Source organism: Anoplolepis gracilipes, chromosome 2, assembly GCF_047496725.1.
Source record: "Anoplolepis gracilipes chromosome 2, ASM4749672v1, whole genome shotgun sequence".
Taxonomy (NCBI): Eukaryota; Metazoa; Arthropoda; class Insecta; order Hymenoptera; family Formicidae; genus Anoplolepis; species Anoplolepis gracilipes.
In genome coordinates, this window is record NC_132971.1 from 138,816 (window position 1) to 155,407 (window position 16,592).

At 34.9% G+C, this 16,592-nt stretch overlaps 1 protein-coding gene across 5 annotated transcripts; it reads left to right on the forward strand.

The window, feature by feature from the left end:
• The first annotated feature begins 41 nt into the window (after positions 1–41).
• E(y)3 (PHD finger protein enhancer of yellow 3) lies at positions 42–15,275 on the forward strand. Of its 5 annotated transcripts, XM_072886894.1 has the most exons (12): positions 42–360; positions 442–3,116; positions 3,201–6,143; positions 6,219–7,562; positions 8,347–9,054; positions 10,249–10,578; positions 10,943–11,453; positions 11,662–11,843; positions 11,925–12,072; positions 12,265–12,471; positions 13,045–13,160; positions 14,006–15,275. In XM_072886894.1, exons 2-12 carry the CDS (start codon positions 575–577, stop codon positions 14,122–14,124), a joined length of 9,150 nt encoding a protein of 3,049 aa, XP_072742995.1. In that variant the 5' UTR covers positions 42–360; positions 442–574; the 3' UTR covers positions 14,125–15,275. The 5 variants fall into 5 exon arrangements, with proteins under 5 accessions (XP_072742995.1, XP_072742993.1, XP_072742996.1 ...); XM_072886893.1 differs by having other exon boundaries at positions 43–360; positions 3,201–7,562; XM_072886892.1 differs by having other exon boundaries at positions 442–7,562.
• Positions 15,276–16,592: the final 1,317 nt, after the last annotated feature.

The window sequence follows — 16,592 nt, forward strand, 5'->3', positions numbered from 1 at the left end:
TCGTTAGGGAATTTTGTCACCGTCGAGTCGTCGAGTATTACAGCGTCAGACGTCAGTTGGCGTGAATATTTAGTGAACGTTTTACGATTTGGCAAAATATATTTTCAAAACCGTAAAGAGGGTGTGCGTATACACTTGTGTATCGATCTCGTCTGTCCGAGTTCCGAGTCCGAAAGTTAAAGTAGCGTAGCACACAACATAATCTCGTTTTATCCGAGATCTGAGATCCGAGTTATGTTACATTTGTGTGCCGCTTGTAACTTGTAAGTGATCGAGATCGTGATTAGCGAGCAGACTGGGAGAAATATTGGTTATGTTGGCGCAATTCGGGTGAAAACAAATAGACGAAATGATGTAGCGGTAAGTAAAGAGCAAGATCAATGATTGCATCGGCGATGATACGGCGCAAACTTTGCTCATGATGCACTTGGGGAATTGCAGGGAGGACGAGGTATCTTCGATTGAGACAGACGGGAGCTTCTTCATGCATGACCGAGTGTAGAAAAAAAGTTGGCATAAATGTACAACGGCAATAGCAGGTGTAACAACGTCCTCCGCACGGAACGTCAAAACAATGTCCGAGGGTTCTAAGATGGGCCTGTTCGGGTCCAAGGACAGGAATCAGGAACAGAAAGAGAAATCTTCCAAGGACAATTCCCCAGCGCGTTATGCACCCTACGGCATTGACAGCGATACCGAGACATATGATACCGAAGCTCTGAGCATGATGGATATCAACGATATCATCGGCGTGCAATCCGGCGAACAGGTCGGCGATTCAACTCTTGAAAGCGAAATCGCTGCACTTTCACAGATTATCACAGACTCGAAGATGGAATCAACTTCGCAGTTAACAGATACGAAGCTAGAAACGCAACAAGGGGCATCTAAGAATGTACCAAGTTCTACTTCCGATGCTGTTCATGCCACGGATATTGATAATATTGATATTTCTAATGCCGATGAATCTAGTATTATGTCGAAAAAATGTGCGGCTGGTGAAGTTTACGAGACACAAAATACAACGCTTGATCGTAAAGATACGACATGTGAGAAACTGTCGTCGATTACTACAGAAAAGAACGTTTTGGAAAATACAGAAATGGATTCTGCAATTACGTGTGATAAAACTTCTGATATAAATATTGACAAGATAATTAGTGATACATCTGCGGTTTGTGTATCAGAATCGTCTTCCAATGATATGTCATGCATTGAAATTAATTCGTCGACCGTTACATTAGACGAAACTTCACAGGAAACTGTTCAAAGTAAACAAATAGAAGATGCTGCTTCTCCTAAGAGTTATGAAAAAGATATTGTTGAAAATGTAAAGGAACATGCAGTTGATGAAACAAATGAAAGTCAAAAAAATAATACAAAGTCTGTGGTAACAGTTGGTGGTATTAGTAAAAGTTTGCAATTGATAGGAGAAGCGTATAACTCGGAGGACTCGGAGGAAACAGATTTAAATGACAGTGATTTTTTTAAAGAGACTGTATCACTTTCTCAAGAAACTTTATTGCTTGGTGTCTCTACAATAGAAGAACAAGAGAAGAAAATAATTGAAGAAAATTCTAAAGTAATTGATGTGTCGGAACAAAACACTGAAAAATCTCTACAGTTAAATGATAATGTAAGTGCAACTATTTCAGAAGAATCTAAAATAGAAGATATCATTGATAGCGGAATAAAAAATGCAGATCAAAGCATAGAAAGATCAGAAGATTTTAATCCAAGTAACGTGTTGCAACAGACTTTGGAAGTGCAAGCAAACATAGACGACTCTGAATTAAATAAAGGAGCAGAATTTGACAGTACAATATCAAGTGGCATACAAAAACAAAATGAAAATGACACAGAAATAGATGAAACAAATACAACAGAAGAAATGTCATTAGAACTTCAATCTTCCAATGAAACTTCTCAAGAAACTATAGAAACATTTGCAAATACTTCCACTAGTCCACCATTACTGGAAATAGTAAATACAGAATGTGGAATAGTAAATATAGATAATGAAGAAATAAAAATTAAAAATATTGATCCAAAACTAAATATATCAGTACCTAGTCCTGTAATAGAAAAGCAAGATAGTTTGATTTCTAATGAAAAAGAATTAGATACAAAAATAATTAATGATAATTGTCCTCTCATTGATGATGATGATGATGTGAAAGATGATATAAAGGATGTTTCTAAATATAAAGATAAGGATACTCTTTTAGAATCTGCATGTGAAAATCAGGATTCTGTAATAACTAAAGTGTCTGATAAGAAATTAAGTATGACAGAAGCAATAAGTAAAAATGATGATTCTAAGGAAGAAAATGCTATCATTGAAAGCTGCCAGACAACACGGGAAATCACTTCGGAAACAAATGAAATTAATGCTGAATCTCAAGAAGCTGTTATAAAAATGGATGTTGCATCAACTGTTTCCGATAATCAAGTTAAAGACTTGACCAATGCAGAGGAAACATGTACATTAAATGATAAAAATATATTTCAAACTGCTTCAAGTATAATTAATGAAGAGTTAGTTTTCAATGAAAATACATCATCGAATCAGTCACACGTTGAAGAAAAAAATTTAATGACTAATGAACAATCTTGTGGTGATTTGCTAGGTGATAAAAATTCAGATTTATACTCTGCAGATCCAATAACACAGAGTGATATAAATTCAATCAATGTTAATAACTCTATGGAAACAATCATTCGCACAGAAGAGAACCTTCTTGCGCTTGAATCATTAATTCCAGTCAAACATGACGAACCTGTTGAACAGCTTCCATCTATATTAGAAACGCCCAAGACCAGGGATGTTAATGATACTGTTTCTAATAAACTTGAAGATTTACCTGCTCCAGTATCGCATGAAGATTCAAATAGCACAATTGATATAAATATAAACGAGTCATTACATCAAGCTGAAAAAATAGAAGATGTTGAGATGAAAATATCAGAAGTGTCATTGTCTGTGAAAAAGAATCAAAGTGAAACACCAATGGAAACTAACAATAAGCCACAACAAATATGTGATCAATCCGAGTCACATATATCAGATGAAATAAGTGATTCCTGCGCAAATAACTCCACTTTGCAAATAAAAGGTAAATTAACTTTTGAAAATATATCTTCTAACATATTTAAAAATGATATAAACTCGTCATTGACTGATAATTTAATTGTTTCAGAATATAATGTAACAAGTCCCTTGTGCAATACACTTACAGGAAAGGAAGATGATAAAATCGAAAAAGATGTTACCATTGAGATATCGAACGAGAAGGAAATTAGAGGAAACGAAACTTTTGTGCCAAATTTAAAAGAAAAAGATGTTATAGAACCTGAAGAAAGTACCGAGGCTGAAACTCATGATATAAGTTTAGTTCTGGAATCTGACATTTCCAAATCTGAAGCCGGAGCAGCAAATCCAAAGGATGTTAACTTACACGGCAATGAAGAGATAAAACCGTGCGATGAAACTGCAAAAGTACTTAAAAAGGAATCAGAAGAATTGGTTGATGTTAATGTAACGCCGATAGTGGAAGAGAAAAGTGTGGAACCAATCGTAGAGAAATCTATTAATGACAACGACGTACAATCGAGCATTATTAATATCATTAACATGTCTTTAGAAAACTCGAAGGAAACGAATGCCGAAAATTTAACGGAGAAATTATCTCAGGATTCAGAAAGCGTGGATGCTCCGATTGTTGCAGAAACTACAAATACTTTAGAAGGACTTTTAAGTTTGAATCTTATATCGGATAACGAAAGTTCTACATTAAAGGATACGCAAACCGAAGGTAAAACATTAATAGAAGAGACAGTAAGTAAGGATGTCGATATAGATCTTCTATTCGATCGGTCAAATCAAAGCGAAACAACCATGACGGAAAATTCAGACAGTATAACAAATGTAATTGCTAGCTGTTTGACAAATAGAGATGATGAAACGAGCGGAATTGACATTAACGTAGCAGCTAACGATAAACCTTCTGAAAACGAAGATAATATTTCACTGACGAACAAAGACGCAATTGTAGAGCCGGTAAATGAGATCACAGATGAAAAACTAATAAAAGAATCTCTTGGAGCGGATAGTAATTTATTGCAGAACGAGTTAGACATAGATTTCGAGGATACTCGATTAGAATCGGTCGAAGATTTGGAGGAGAATGAAGCCAAACTGGAATTACCGCAGGATATTTTGTTAGAGAGCGTGATGCCAAGAGAGAATCTTTCCCGAAATGTCGACACTCCGATTGTCATCGAGAATTCTCAATCAAGTTCAGAGATATCTGAATTGGAGTCTGCAGTAAAGTTCCTACAAGAATCCGAGGAGCAAACGATAGATTCGCCATTGGTGCTCTCACCAAAAATGGTGGAAAGTGTCGTAGAAGACATAACGAAACAAGCTAATGCGGAGCTTTATGTATCCGATGAGATTGACAATTACGCGAGTGCCGAATCCGAATTGGCGAATCTGCGAAACGTCACTGCCACAGATTCCATTTCCATCTCGGAAGCCGAGATCATATCGGAGGCTGCAAAGCTGGAGAACGAGCGAAAATTCTCACAAATACGAAACGTTCCCAATACGGAAGAAAAAGATGCCAAAGAGATAAATGAAGAGATTAAACCGAAGGAAGAAATGGAAAATCGCACGTGTTTGACAAAGACTTTGTCTGAGAATGTTTCTCCCGCGCGCACGGATACTTCTCTAAGTGTGCAAATGGAATCGATGCATGAAGAAAAGAATGCTACACGCGACATTAGATCGTTGTCGAGTGAAGATATTTTGAAAGCACGTGAAATACTCCCGAGAGTCTCGATATTGGAGGAGCGACTGAAGGAACCGCCAAAGATCGAAATACCCGTTTCGGATTCAGTGAAATTATTAGAATCTTCCATCAGCCCGAACAATAGTCTTCTCATTCCGAAGGACGCAAGAGCTATCGCCTATTCGAGGATGTTGGAATCACCGAAATCAACTGATAAAATCGAGTCGAAGAGTGTTGATACCCCACGGAAGGACTTGGAGAAGCACTCGGATCTCGAGAATGTCGGTTCGCCGAGAATAATTTTGAAGATTGCAAAATCCGCGATCGCGGATTGCAGCGAGCCGCGATCGCCGAAGAGTCCAAAGATCCGATCAGCCACGAATTCGCCGAATCCGGAGGACAGTCCAGGTCAGAAATTGGGAAAGATTAAATTGAAATTATCGAAGAGTGGTCATCCGTCTATAATATCCAACGAGAATTTGGAGGAGATCAATCAGTGGCATACTACTGAGAGTGCGCCGTCGTTATCTCCTCTCGGCATGAAAATCAAATTGTCCAAATCTGGCGACGCTTCTATCGTCGGTTCAGAGAAACACGAACTAGATGAGACCAAGTACAAAATCGAGGAGCCGAAGAGAACAGATTCGCCTATCGGTATGAAAATAAAGTTATCTAAATCTGGAGATGCTTCGATTATTTCAGATTCTACAGGTATCAGGCAACAGGATTGTACCAAGGAAGTTCTCACGAAGCACAAGGAGAAATTGGAGATACCGCAGGGAAGCCCGAAAAGAACGGAGTCACCGATCGGGATGAAAATCAAACTTTCCAAAAGCGGCGATGCATCTATCATTCAGACTGACAGGCAAGAATCTTCAGAAGAGGTGCACAGGGAGGTGCCAAAGCGGACTGATTCTCCAATCGGTATGAAAATTAAACTGTCGAAAACTGGTGATGCTTCCATCGTATCCCCAGATACTTGTGAAGATACAAAGGATTCATCTACGAATACGAAAGAGAAGCAGGATAATTTAGAGCTACCAAAAAGAACCGAGTCACCAATCGGGATGAAGATAAAGTTAACCAAGTGCAAAGGTGGTGCATCTATTATTTCTGTAGATAATACTGAAGATACAAAAGATAAGTTAGAAGTACCCGAGCCACCTAAGCGCACCGAATCGCCGCTTGGTATGAAGATAAAATTATTGAAAACCGGAGACGCATCTATTATACATTCCGAAGTTATGGACGACGGCAAGGAAACGAGACACAAAGAAAAATCCGAAGTGACGCAAGATACAATAAAGTCATCAGAGTCCCTCGGATTAAAGCTCAAGATGCTGAAGACAGGTGAGATGACATCATCAATATTGTCAGACATGATCGAAGAACAAGACGTATCTCGAAGTTCCGAATCATTTGTAGGTGTCATCCCGAAGATTAAAGTATCCAAATCTGGAGACTCGTTGATGATGCTCGATAAAACGGAGCCAACGGAAGATTCACCGTCACAGGAAGATCAGCAGGTGGATCAGCAAGCATCAGCACCAAAGAGAACGGAATCTCCACTCGGTATGAAAATCAAGTTATCTAAGAGCGGCGATGCTTCTATCGTACAGAGTGAAACCGTCTCTGAAGATCAACAAAATAAGACTATTCCGCGTGTGACCGATACGGAATATTCCAAAAGCGGTGAATCATCTCTTGGAATGAAGATCAAGCTGTTCAAGACGGGTGACGCTTCCGTAGTAGAGGCACCACCCTCAGGTACTGCAGAGAAAAAGGACAAGCAACAGAGACGCAGAGACGCTGTCGATTCACCACTGGAGATAAAGATCAAACTGTCGAAGACAGGTCATCCCACTATCGTGGCCTGCGACAGTCACGGAGAATCCTCCGCGCATAGAGGCAAGGATCCTCCTCAAGCAGCTTTGGATTCAGCGCTGAATTTTCCTCATACAAGGTACGTGGAACAAAAGGAATCCGCGTTGAAGATCCTCAAGACCGGTCACCATCCATCGATTCTGCAAGGCAGTCGAACCGAGCTAACGATCGAGCCAGTGCAGAGCAGAAAACAGACGGAGAACGTTCAGCAGCAGATCGAAATATCGCCCAAGCGTAAAGACATAACCATCTCACCGGTTGAGAACAAAAAATCTAAATTGGAGGCGCAACTCTCGCAAATCCTACCGGAGGTTACCATCCAACCGGTAATGTGTCGGGATCAAAAACAGCAGCAGCAACAACTGTTATTTGATCCGAAATCGAGTTTAATCAGCCGTCAGCAGATGAACGTTATTAACCAGGAGATTAGTATCACGCAAGTGCGACCAACAACCAAGGCGGATACGAATGTGTCAAGTGTAAATGATAAGCTCAAAGACCTTCTGTGTAAAAATACTACCAATTCGCCAGGCGGCTCGTCCGATTGCGAGATCATCGAGCATCGTCCGGAGTTGATAATCGTCAATGAGAATTCCAATTCCAGCCAAGACGTCGTCATTATAGAGGAAGTGACTCCAAGCAAAACGGCCGATATCAAGGTACCGAAGAAAAGAGGCAGGCCGCGAAGGAATCCGATAGTGGCTCAACAGCAGCTACAGCTTCAACAATCATCCGCGCAGCTGCTGATACCCAAGGATCCTTTAGCCTTGGACGAGGTGCAGCAAATTCCTCCGCAGCAGTTCGAACACAGGGAAAACGAGCGGCCTAAGAGAACCTGCAGAAATCAAAAAAGTTACGCTCCGCCCAAGAGAGGTAGAGGACGAGGTTCGTTTCATGTCGAGTAATATCGGATATCTTTTAATGAATTGTCTTTCGGTTACTGTTCTCTTTACTGTTAATTTTTTAATAATCAATTTATAAATTTCTTTTTCAAAATTTTGGTGCGTTTAAGTCTCAAGTTTCCTTTCTCGAATCAGGAGTCTTTCAAATGAGAAATTCACAGGTATTATTCATTTTCAAAAAGAAACTAAAAACAAAGAAAAAGATAAACCCGGTTTTATTTCAAACTCAAAACACAATGTCGTAAAAAATACAAAAGAAAAAGGTGATATTTTTAGATTTTGCTAATTAATACTTCGATTTAATTATCAAAATCCGAAAATGTCAATTGGCAGTTTGTAAAACATTGTATACATGCAATTTTTATATTATCATAATTTAAAAATTACAATCTTTTGATTGCGAATAATTTTATTATACAAATTTACTTTTAGAAATAGATGAATATATGATGAATAATAGATTTTACACGAAATTTTTTTGAAACAATATAACAATATTTCTTTGCTAAATTTTATTCATCGATAGAACACATAACATTTGATATATTGTAATATTCTCATTTTTCTTAACACATTCTTATTTGTATTGTAGAAAAATCAGCTCATTAACAATAATTTTCTATTAATCTAATCTTCATTTTCTAATAATGTTAAACTGTGAGTAAATTTTTTAAAATAAATTTACAATAACTTTCAGTCGATAATCCCCTCTTAGATATTCGAATAATTTTAACAAGGAACGCTAATATTTTCTTTGTTATGTTTAGGTCGCGGTAAACGGAAACTGGATAACGTAGAACCCCAAGTTGGAAAGAAATCTCGTATAGATCAAGACTTGTCTGCTATAGAAGCATCGACGATGGCTGTCATTACTATCGATGAAACAACACCGGTACAGCCAGATCCGCTTCGAAAATCATCAGAATTATACAAGGCACTAAAACAACCACCAATAGATCGTAAGAATGCCGCGTGTAAAGAGAAACATATCGCGTTAGCGAGTCGCAAAGAAACGGGGAAGAGGGACTCGACCTTTAAAGACTCAGAGTCCGACATTGCGATACTAGATCCTGCCAGATTATCATACGTCCAAGAAGATCCGGCGCAAACGTCCACGAGTCAAACGTCCACCATTGGATCGTTGGCCTCGAAAGCCGGCGAACAGCACAAGAGAACTGTCTTAGAAATTGTTTCTGAGAAAACACAGAAGACAACGATGAAGCAGTACGCCGAGAACAAAGGTGTAGGTAAGGCGTCGGAAGCGGGATCATCGAAAGCGTCTGAAATTAAGGAGGTACCTGTACCTCCTCCCGGACACTCGAACTGGCTGACGCCAACGTCAAAAAAGCAAGTGGACTCGACGGCCATCAGAGGCGAAACAGTTTCGACGGTACAGGTGATAGACGAAGAAACGAGAATGAGCGCCGAATCTGGTTCGAGATCTCAGACACCTGCTAGAAATATATCAGCACCGGGTATGCATTTGCTTCATATATAATCAATTTTAAATAATAAAATGTTATATAACATTAATGTAACGATGACATTTCCGTTATGTCTTTTAATAATAATTTTGCAACTTAACGATAAGCACAGATATCACTTGTTGTTTCAAACATGTAGTGTCTGCTATCATATAACAAATGTTTTAATAATTATTATATATTATATATATTTTAATATTTTAAATATTTATTTTATTATTATATATTTTTTACATTTATAATTTTTAAATTTTATAAATAATGCTTGACTTTTTATTTATCTGATTTAAAACTTACCATCACGTTAGTACACAATTATATTTTCATTATAATGATATATTTACCAAGACACAATTACATTAATACATAACATATAATTTTTTATTATATATGAATATCTAAAAAAATGGTTTTAATTTTTAATCTTTGACCACACACACACAGTTTATAGTTGCTTGAATTGAATATATTGGTACACATCCAATTTTAAGCTAACTAAAAATAGATCTTTTCTTGTGGCATAAGATGTTGTCTCTCAAGTAACTAAATAGAAGATTGTAATAATGTGTTCAAATGCAAGGCAATACACATCATTTTTTTTATTTGTAATATGTGTTACAATTATGCTGTGCTTAGCTGCACTAAAAACTCTTATACTAATTCGCATATCATCTATATAAGTATATATTATCTGCATATATTTGTATATATTTGTGATGAAAATAAGTATATATGCAAACATGTGTCAATATGATGTAAAAATTATTTCAAAGTTTTAAAGTTTGAAGTTGTATTGCAAAAACTTTTATTTTTTTATATTTAGAAGTGAATTTTTACAAATTAGGAAAAAAAAACTAAAATTAAATTATTCTTTCTTTTTCCTAATTTGTAAAAATTCACTTCTAAATATAAAAAAATAAAAGTTTTTGCAATATATATATATATATATATATATATATATATATATATATATATATATATATATATATATATAATTTGATTGATTTATTAATAATGATATATATTAAAGTTTAAATCTTTTTTTCTTAGGTTTTCATTGATATAATATTATTGACAAATTTAATATTAGAGAAAATGTAAACAGATCTAAAGTTGTTAAATGATCATAATGTATTGGTTATGTTTTCCTACGTTAAAATTAATTTTTGAAAATTAATATTATAGCTTCGGAGACAATAACAAATGAAGAATCACAAGGTAGTGTCCTGAGTACTGCTACAACAGAATCAGAAAAAGTCAAAGTAAAGAATCGAAGAATGGAGATTAATTTTGATCCTGATGAAGGACCTTTCACTGTTGATAAAATAGCAGAATATGAATGGCCACTTGATCGAAAGGGTGAAACCTTTATGATACAGGAGCAGATATCACAATATCTTGGTGTAAAATCTTTTAAGCGTAAATATCCTGATCTGAAACGCAGAGTAGTTGATATGGAAGAGAGAAATTATTTGAGGGAGAATGGATTAGTGAGTGAAGGAATGTGTGACATGGGTAAGACTTTATAGATTTTTTTGTAGAAAAAAATTTTTTATATCTAAATCTCATCATATAGTTACAAATTTATCTTATCGTGTAAAAATAATTTGTGGAAATAAAACCCTTTGCTGTCCAAGATTTGTGATAAAGTTAAAAGTCACTTAAATGTGTAAATTTGAATGAATTACTGTGATATTTATTTTTATATGATTTATAAATTTGTATTTTTTTTCCAATAAATGCAAAAAGAAACAATAAATAAAATTTAAAAATTTCAAGATTCTAAACAAATTAGAAAATGTGAGTTTTTGTTTCACGCTTTTCTGTTTTACATTATATTATTATATTACTCTGACTTTATATATTTATTTTGTCACAGGCTTAACTGCAGTGTGTAGCTCAGAAGTATTGGATGTAATGTGTAGTGATTTCCCTGATCAATATGAAGAATATCGTAAGCATATGCGTGAGAAACAAGTTAAGGAGCATTCCAAGAAGCAAAAGGAACTAACGGCTGCGGCGAATGCGGAGAGAAATAGGATAGACCTCGCGGAAATGGCCGTGCAATCGGCGTTTGCATGGAATAGTAACTTAAATAAAGCTCGCAAGGAAAATCGCAAGTGTTGCTTAGATCTGCAGACTTTCACTATTCACGTCCCGAAGAAGCAACAGAAAGTCGATCCGGAACACAAAGTTGGTCATTATCCTGTCGCGCTCATACCAGGACAATATACTGATTACTACCGGGAATACACGCCAGCGGAACTGAGATATTATCCACTAAACACGGTTTTATATGGACCCACACGGCCTAATGAACGTAAATGTGATAGTCAATCGGAAGGTTCTCAGAGTGATAGCGATAGTGAATCGTCTTCCGACGACTCAAGGTTAATAATTTATTTTTAAGATTTAAAATTAATTCTGTATGCAAAATAATTGCAAACTAAAATGGCAAAGTTTGTGCATTTCTTTTTTGATTAATTTATAATTAATTTCTAATTAATTGTGTAATTTTTTAAAATTTAAAATATATATTCTATTATTTTTTTATAATATAAATAATTGTAAAGATATAATGGTGATATTTTTTAACAGTTCGTCCTCCAGCGAAGGTACACAAGATACGGAAGGATCTCAATCTACTATGGACGACGTGGATATGGAAATCTCGAACTCAAAGGACGACGTAAAGTTGAAATGCAAAATGTGCCTGAAAGTCCTAAATAAGCATAACAAGAATGAAATATTAATTCAATGTGGTACTTGCAACGGAAATGGTAAAAATTACGAGTTTGCGAATTAATTTTGCTCACAATTTTTTACAAATTTAATCAACGAACGATTATTATTGTTTTCAGTTCATCCATCCTGTATAGATTTAACATTGGATATGGTTCCACATATTCAGTCGTACGCATGGCAGTGCACCGATTGTAAAACGTGCGCGCAGTGTCACGATCCTGCAGACGAAGATAAAATGCTTTTCTGTGATATGTGTGACCGTGGGTGAGTTGTTTGATAACTTATAATTCAAAAGAATCTAGGAACTAACTAATGTTATTTATAAAAGAAAAGAAAAAGAGGCATATTGCGTATAAAAAGAGAAAATAAATTATTATTTTTTTTTTTTTTTTTAGTTATTTCCGATGTATAAATTTGCGAAATTATCAATTGGATAATTTAATGTCATATGTTTAGATACCACATTTACTGCGTCGGTTTGCGACGAGTACCACAGGGAAGGTGGCATTGTCAAGAGTGCGCCGTATGCGCAAACTGTGGCTCGAGGGAAGCCGGTGGTGCTAATTCGGATAGAAACAGTGTTGCGCAATGGCAGCACGAGTACAAGAAAGGCGAGAAAAATACTCGAGTATACGTTTCGACGCTCTGTGTACCATGTTCAAAGTAAGTATAGTTAACGATGTGCGACATTAATTCTTTTAAACTATGCTGGGCTTCAGTTGCTTGATTTTCATAGCTCACACCATAACACTTTCAACATTTCGTTTCGTTAAATTGATCTATATATTACGAGTACATTCAATAATAAATTCAATCAAACAGGAAGAAACTTTTTAAGAATTTTATTTATTTATTTTTATTTGATTGAATACTTAAGTATGCTTTTCTTTATTTTAGATCCAGATTCTTTTAAAATAAAATCAATTGAAAACCAAATTAAATTGGAAGAGGAAAGAACCTAGTTGTTGCTAGCTAAAAAATATACAGTTTTATCATTTTTATTCTCGAACTATAATTCTTCGAAAGAAACGCCTCTTCGTTATAACTGAAAAACTATTTGACTTTGTTTAAAATAAGATTTTTATTCAGCGATTGAATTGAACGATAAGAATCATTATTATGTGAGATATTTCTAATTCTCCTTCTTCCTTCTGTGTACCGGCGAGAGCACCGCTATAATACATAATATACCCTTACCTGAATTCACTAACCACATGATCTTTATGCGATAACAAGGCTGTGGCGAAAGGGTCGCTATTGCCCGCACTGCAGTCGCTGTCATACCGCCCAAAGGCTCGACCTGGAAGCGAATCTAGTGCATTGCAGCGCATGTGACAAATATCTGCACTTAGGTATTGACACCATGTTTCATATGATTCTGTTAGCCTTAACATTTTGAGCGCTATATATATATATATATATATATATATATATATATATATATATATATATATGTGTGTGTGTGTGTGTGTGTGTTGTCACACCCAGCATGCTTGTTTGAAACATAAATGATATTTTAAATCATTTTATGCGACAAACATCATTATTTGATCAATTAGGTTTATCATTGAAAGTCTAGTCTCACGTGGATTTATGTAATATATTTTTTTATAATTAGATATCTATAAAAATAATGTATTGTTGTCAAAGAGATATTATTTTTATCACAGCTAGATATCCAGTCAAATCATGTATATAGGAATTTAATTTGAATTCTCAGCTGGCGCTCATAGTGTTAAATTCATTGCATGTTGTGATATAGGAGCATTTGAGCATTTGCACGTGCCATCGATTTTGTTTGACTATCACCATTTTAAATGCCATATTAAAATTATTTGCTATTTATAATACGTAGATATATACATTTGCATTTCTATTTTTTACTGCCTCTGTGATCTTTCTCTGTCAAACAAAGGAAGATCACAAATTGCAGAGGATATTATAGTGCAGAAATGTTTAAGTGAATCTGAACCTAAATATATCCTCTATCTCTATTTATTTATTATCAGCACAATAGTTAGTATTATTCCGCTTGTTGTAGATAATGCATACTTTTGTTATAGATTACAAATTAATGAATCTTAAAAAAAAGGAGAAAATAAACTTAGATATCTCTGCTCTTGTACAGCTCCTGTTGGAACAGAACAATGTACATTATATGAAAGAGACAAATACATAATATGCACATCTTTTTCAGAATGCGTGGAGACCAAGGGATTAGTGGTTGACAAGAAAAGTTATCTTTGTGATTTTTGTACACCATCTACTAGCCAGCAAGTGACGAAGCCTTTGGTGTCAAAGATGCTTAAAACGTGAACACAATTGTTTCTCCACGAACAGGAAACCATCAAGCTGTATAGTATTATATTAAATGCAGTATGTATTATATTAAAGTAGCTAATTTTTTTATTGAATGTGCGTTTACGAGCGACGAGTATGCGCAAAGTTTTTCTCGAGTACTTCATGACAAATGGATCACATGTACATAGTCGCGGAATAAGTCTTAACTTGTGATGCTGGATTTTTACTACGTGTACGTTTAGCGCAGGATGAACGGTGAATTGCCCGAAAAGACTGAATGTTCAGTTTCGATTATAAATGTTTTATCTGAATTACAAAATATAATATACAGTGTTTATGATAAATCGTGCACTTTCTAAAAATTTGACGATTTTTTACGAATTTGAAATTTTTATACATTACAAGCTCGGTGTTGGGTATCGCTTCTTTTTGTAATTCTCTATCTGTTACACTTGTATAATATATTAAAATTTTGTAAAATACAAATTTATTTAATACGCGTGTAACTAAATACATATATATATATAAATATAAAAGTAATATTTAAATATCGACAAATAAATATTTGTTGATATATTTAAATATTACTATAATCACATACACACTAGTTATTCTTTTTTTTATTTTCTTTAAAAAACGTCACATTCAGAATTGTGTAAATTTGTTTTTATAATTTTTGAAAATTACTCATAACTCAAAACTAAGTTCTTTTAAGAGAGAAATAATCACATGTAAATCATTAACAATACTTTTATAAAGCAGGTTTTTTTGTCAACCGCCATATATATGTAGAACAGAAGAGAAAAGAATAAAAATGTGGAATAAAAAGAAAAGGCAAAAAGATAGCAATTTCTTAAAAATATATATCATTCTCTTTATTTTTTTTTCTTTTTTTTTGCGACAATCTTCGGATTAGCATTTTGTTGTGAGAGTTAGATGCAAATAAACATCTTTTCTTCTTATGTGTTTTTACATACTTATAACACAGCATCCACATTTTGAACAATACGCTTTCTTTCTCTCTTCGCTGTCAAATGATTTACAGTATATTTATATAAGATTGTGTTGATTACGTTGCATTTATGTACACATACAGAATAACGATAGTATATAATTGCGACCGTTTAAAAAATGAGCAAGTTGCAAAATATAAACTTTGGCATGTCGTTGCGTCAACTTTGTATAATATTACGTCAGAATAGTACGTTTTATTATTATAGTTTGTATTGTGATGTAATCTGTACAAGATATTTCTAAAGCAACAGTGACATACGCGCAAAGAATGCGAAGCTGCCGTGCAATATAATAGATCTGTTCTTTATTGTTAAACTGACTGCGCTAAATCAGAGTATTTTTTCTCTCCATATTAGAAGAAAGATACTTTCTGAATTAGTGCAGCCTAGTGCACCCAGTTCAGCAATAAATAACAGACCCAAGTAAGTAAATATAAATTTCGGATTTTTTTTTTTGTTTCTGTCTTTTTGTCTGTATATAAACCGACGTAGTTTTCATGATGAAAACAATTAATCGACAATCATATCGGCAGCATTATCGAGAGCAAAGAACACCGTTGTAAAGAAGAATATATAGTCTCCATATGTGTTCGAGCGTTGAAATTGTATCATATCCAAAATCGACCCGTAGTATTACGTAGTATTCTGCACTTTTTTTTTCTCCTTATTTATATATTTTTTGTTCAAAATTCGAGAGTAAACGTCGAGTGCTATTGTAAAAATGGCTGTGCACGATTTAACTTGCTTTACAGAAACGTCACACACACGTTAATTAACATTCCACACATGATTAAAACACCATAAAGTATTTTGAGCAAAAAAAACCAAACATCATAGCGTAACAGCAGTACAAGTCGTACGTATATTACGAGTATTATTATACCTAACGTGCAATCGCGTTTTTAAAGAGCACTTACGCGCTAAACAGGGACGGGCACATAGCTCGTGAATTGCACTTGACCCGTCATTGACTAGTAGTATTCAATATATAAGATAATATAGCGCCTGTTCGTTTTAGTTGCACTTTGCTATTGTTTTAATATTTAAGAAAAAAAAACGTATTTTCGGGATTTAGAGGGAGAGAGGAAACTTGAGAGAAGATACATGAAAGTGCAGCTAAAAAAAACAGCGACGTAACTACATCGTCAGTAAATGTCGAGCGAACAGCCGTCTCTCTCGCATATGAAACGCAAGAAGTACTCAAATACATTCACCGATTCCCCATTATCGGTGAAACAAAATAGCGTATAATTATTTACGTACGTAGGAAAACTTAACAGTGCTACTTTGGTGCTATTGTAATTGTCATTTTACCTTTCTTTTTCGAGCCGCGTTCGATTTGTCGATCGTCGAAAAATTGAAACGTTTAATTGTAAAACGCATAAGCAAAAACGCGGCTTTAAAAAAGAAAAAAATACATTTACAGTTTCGATCTTGGATCTACTCACAGTAAATAAAATTATAGTCATG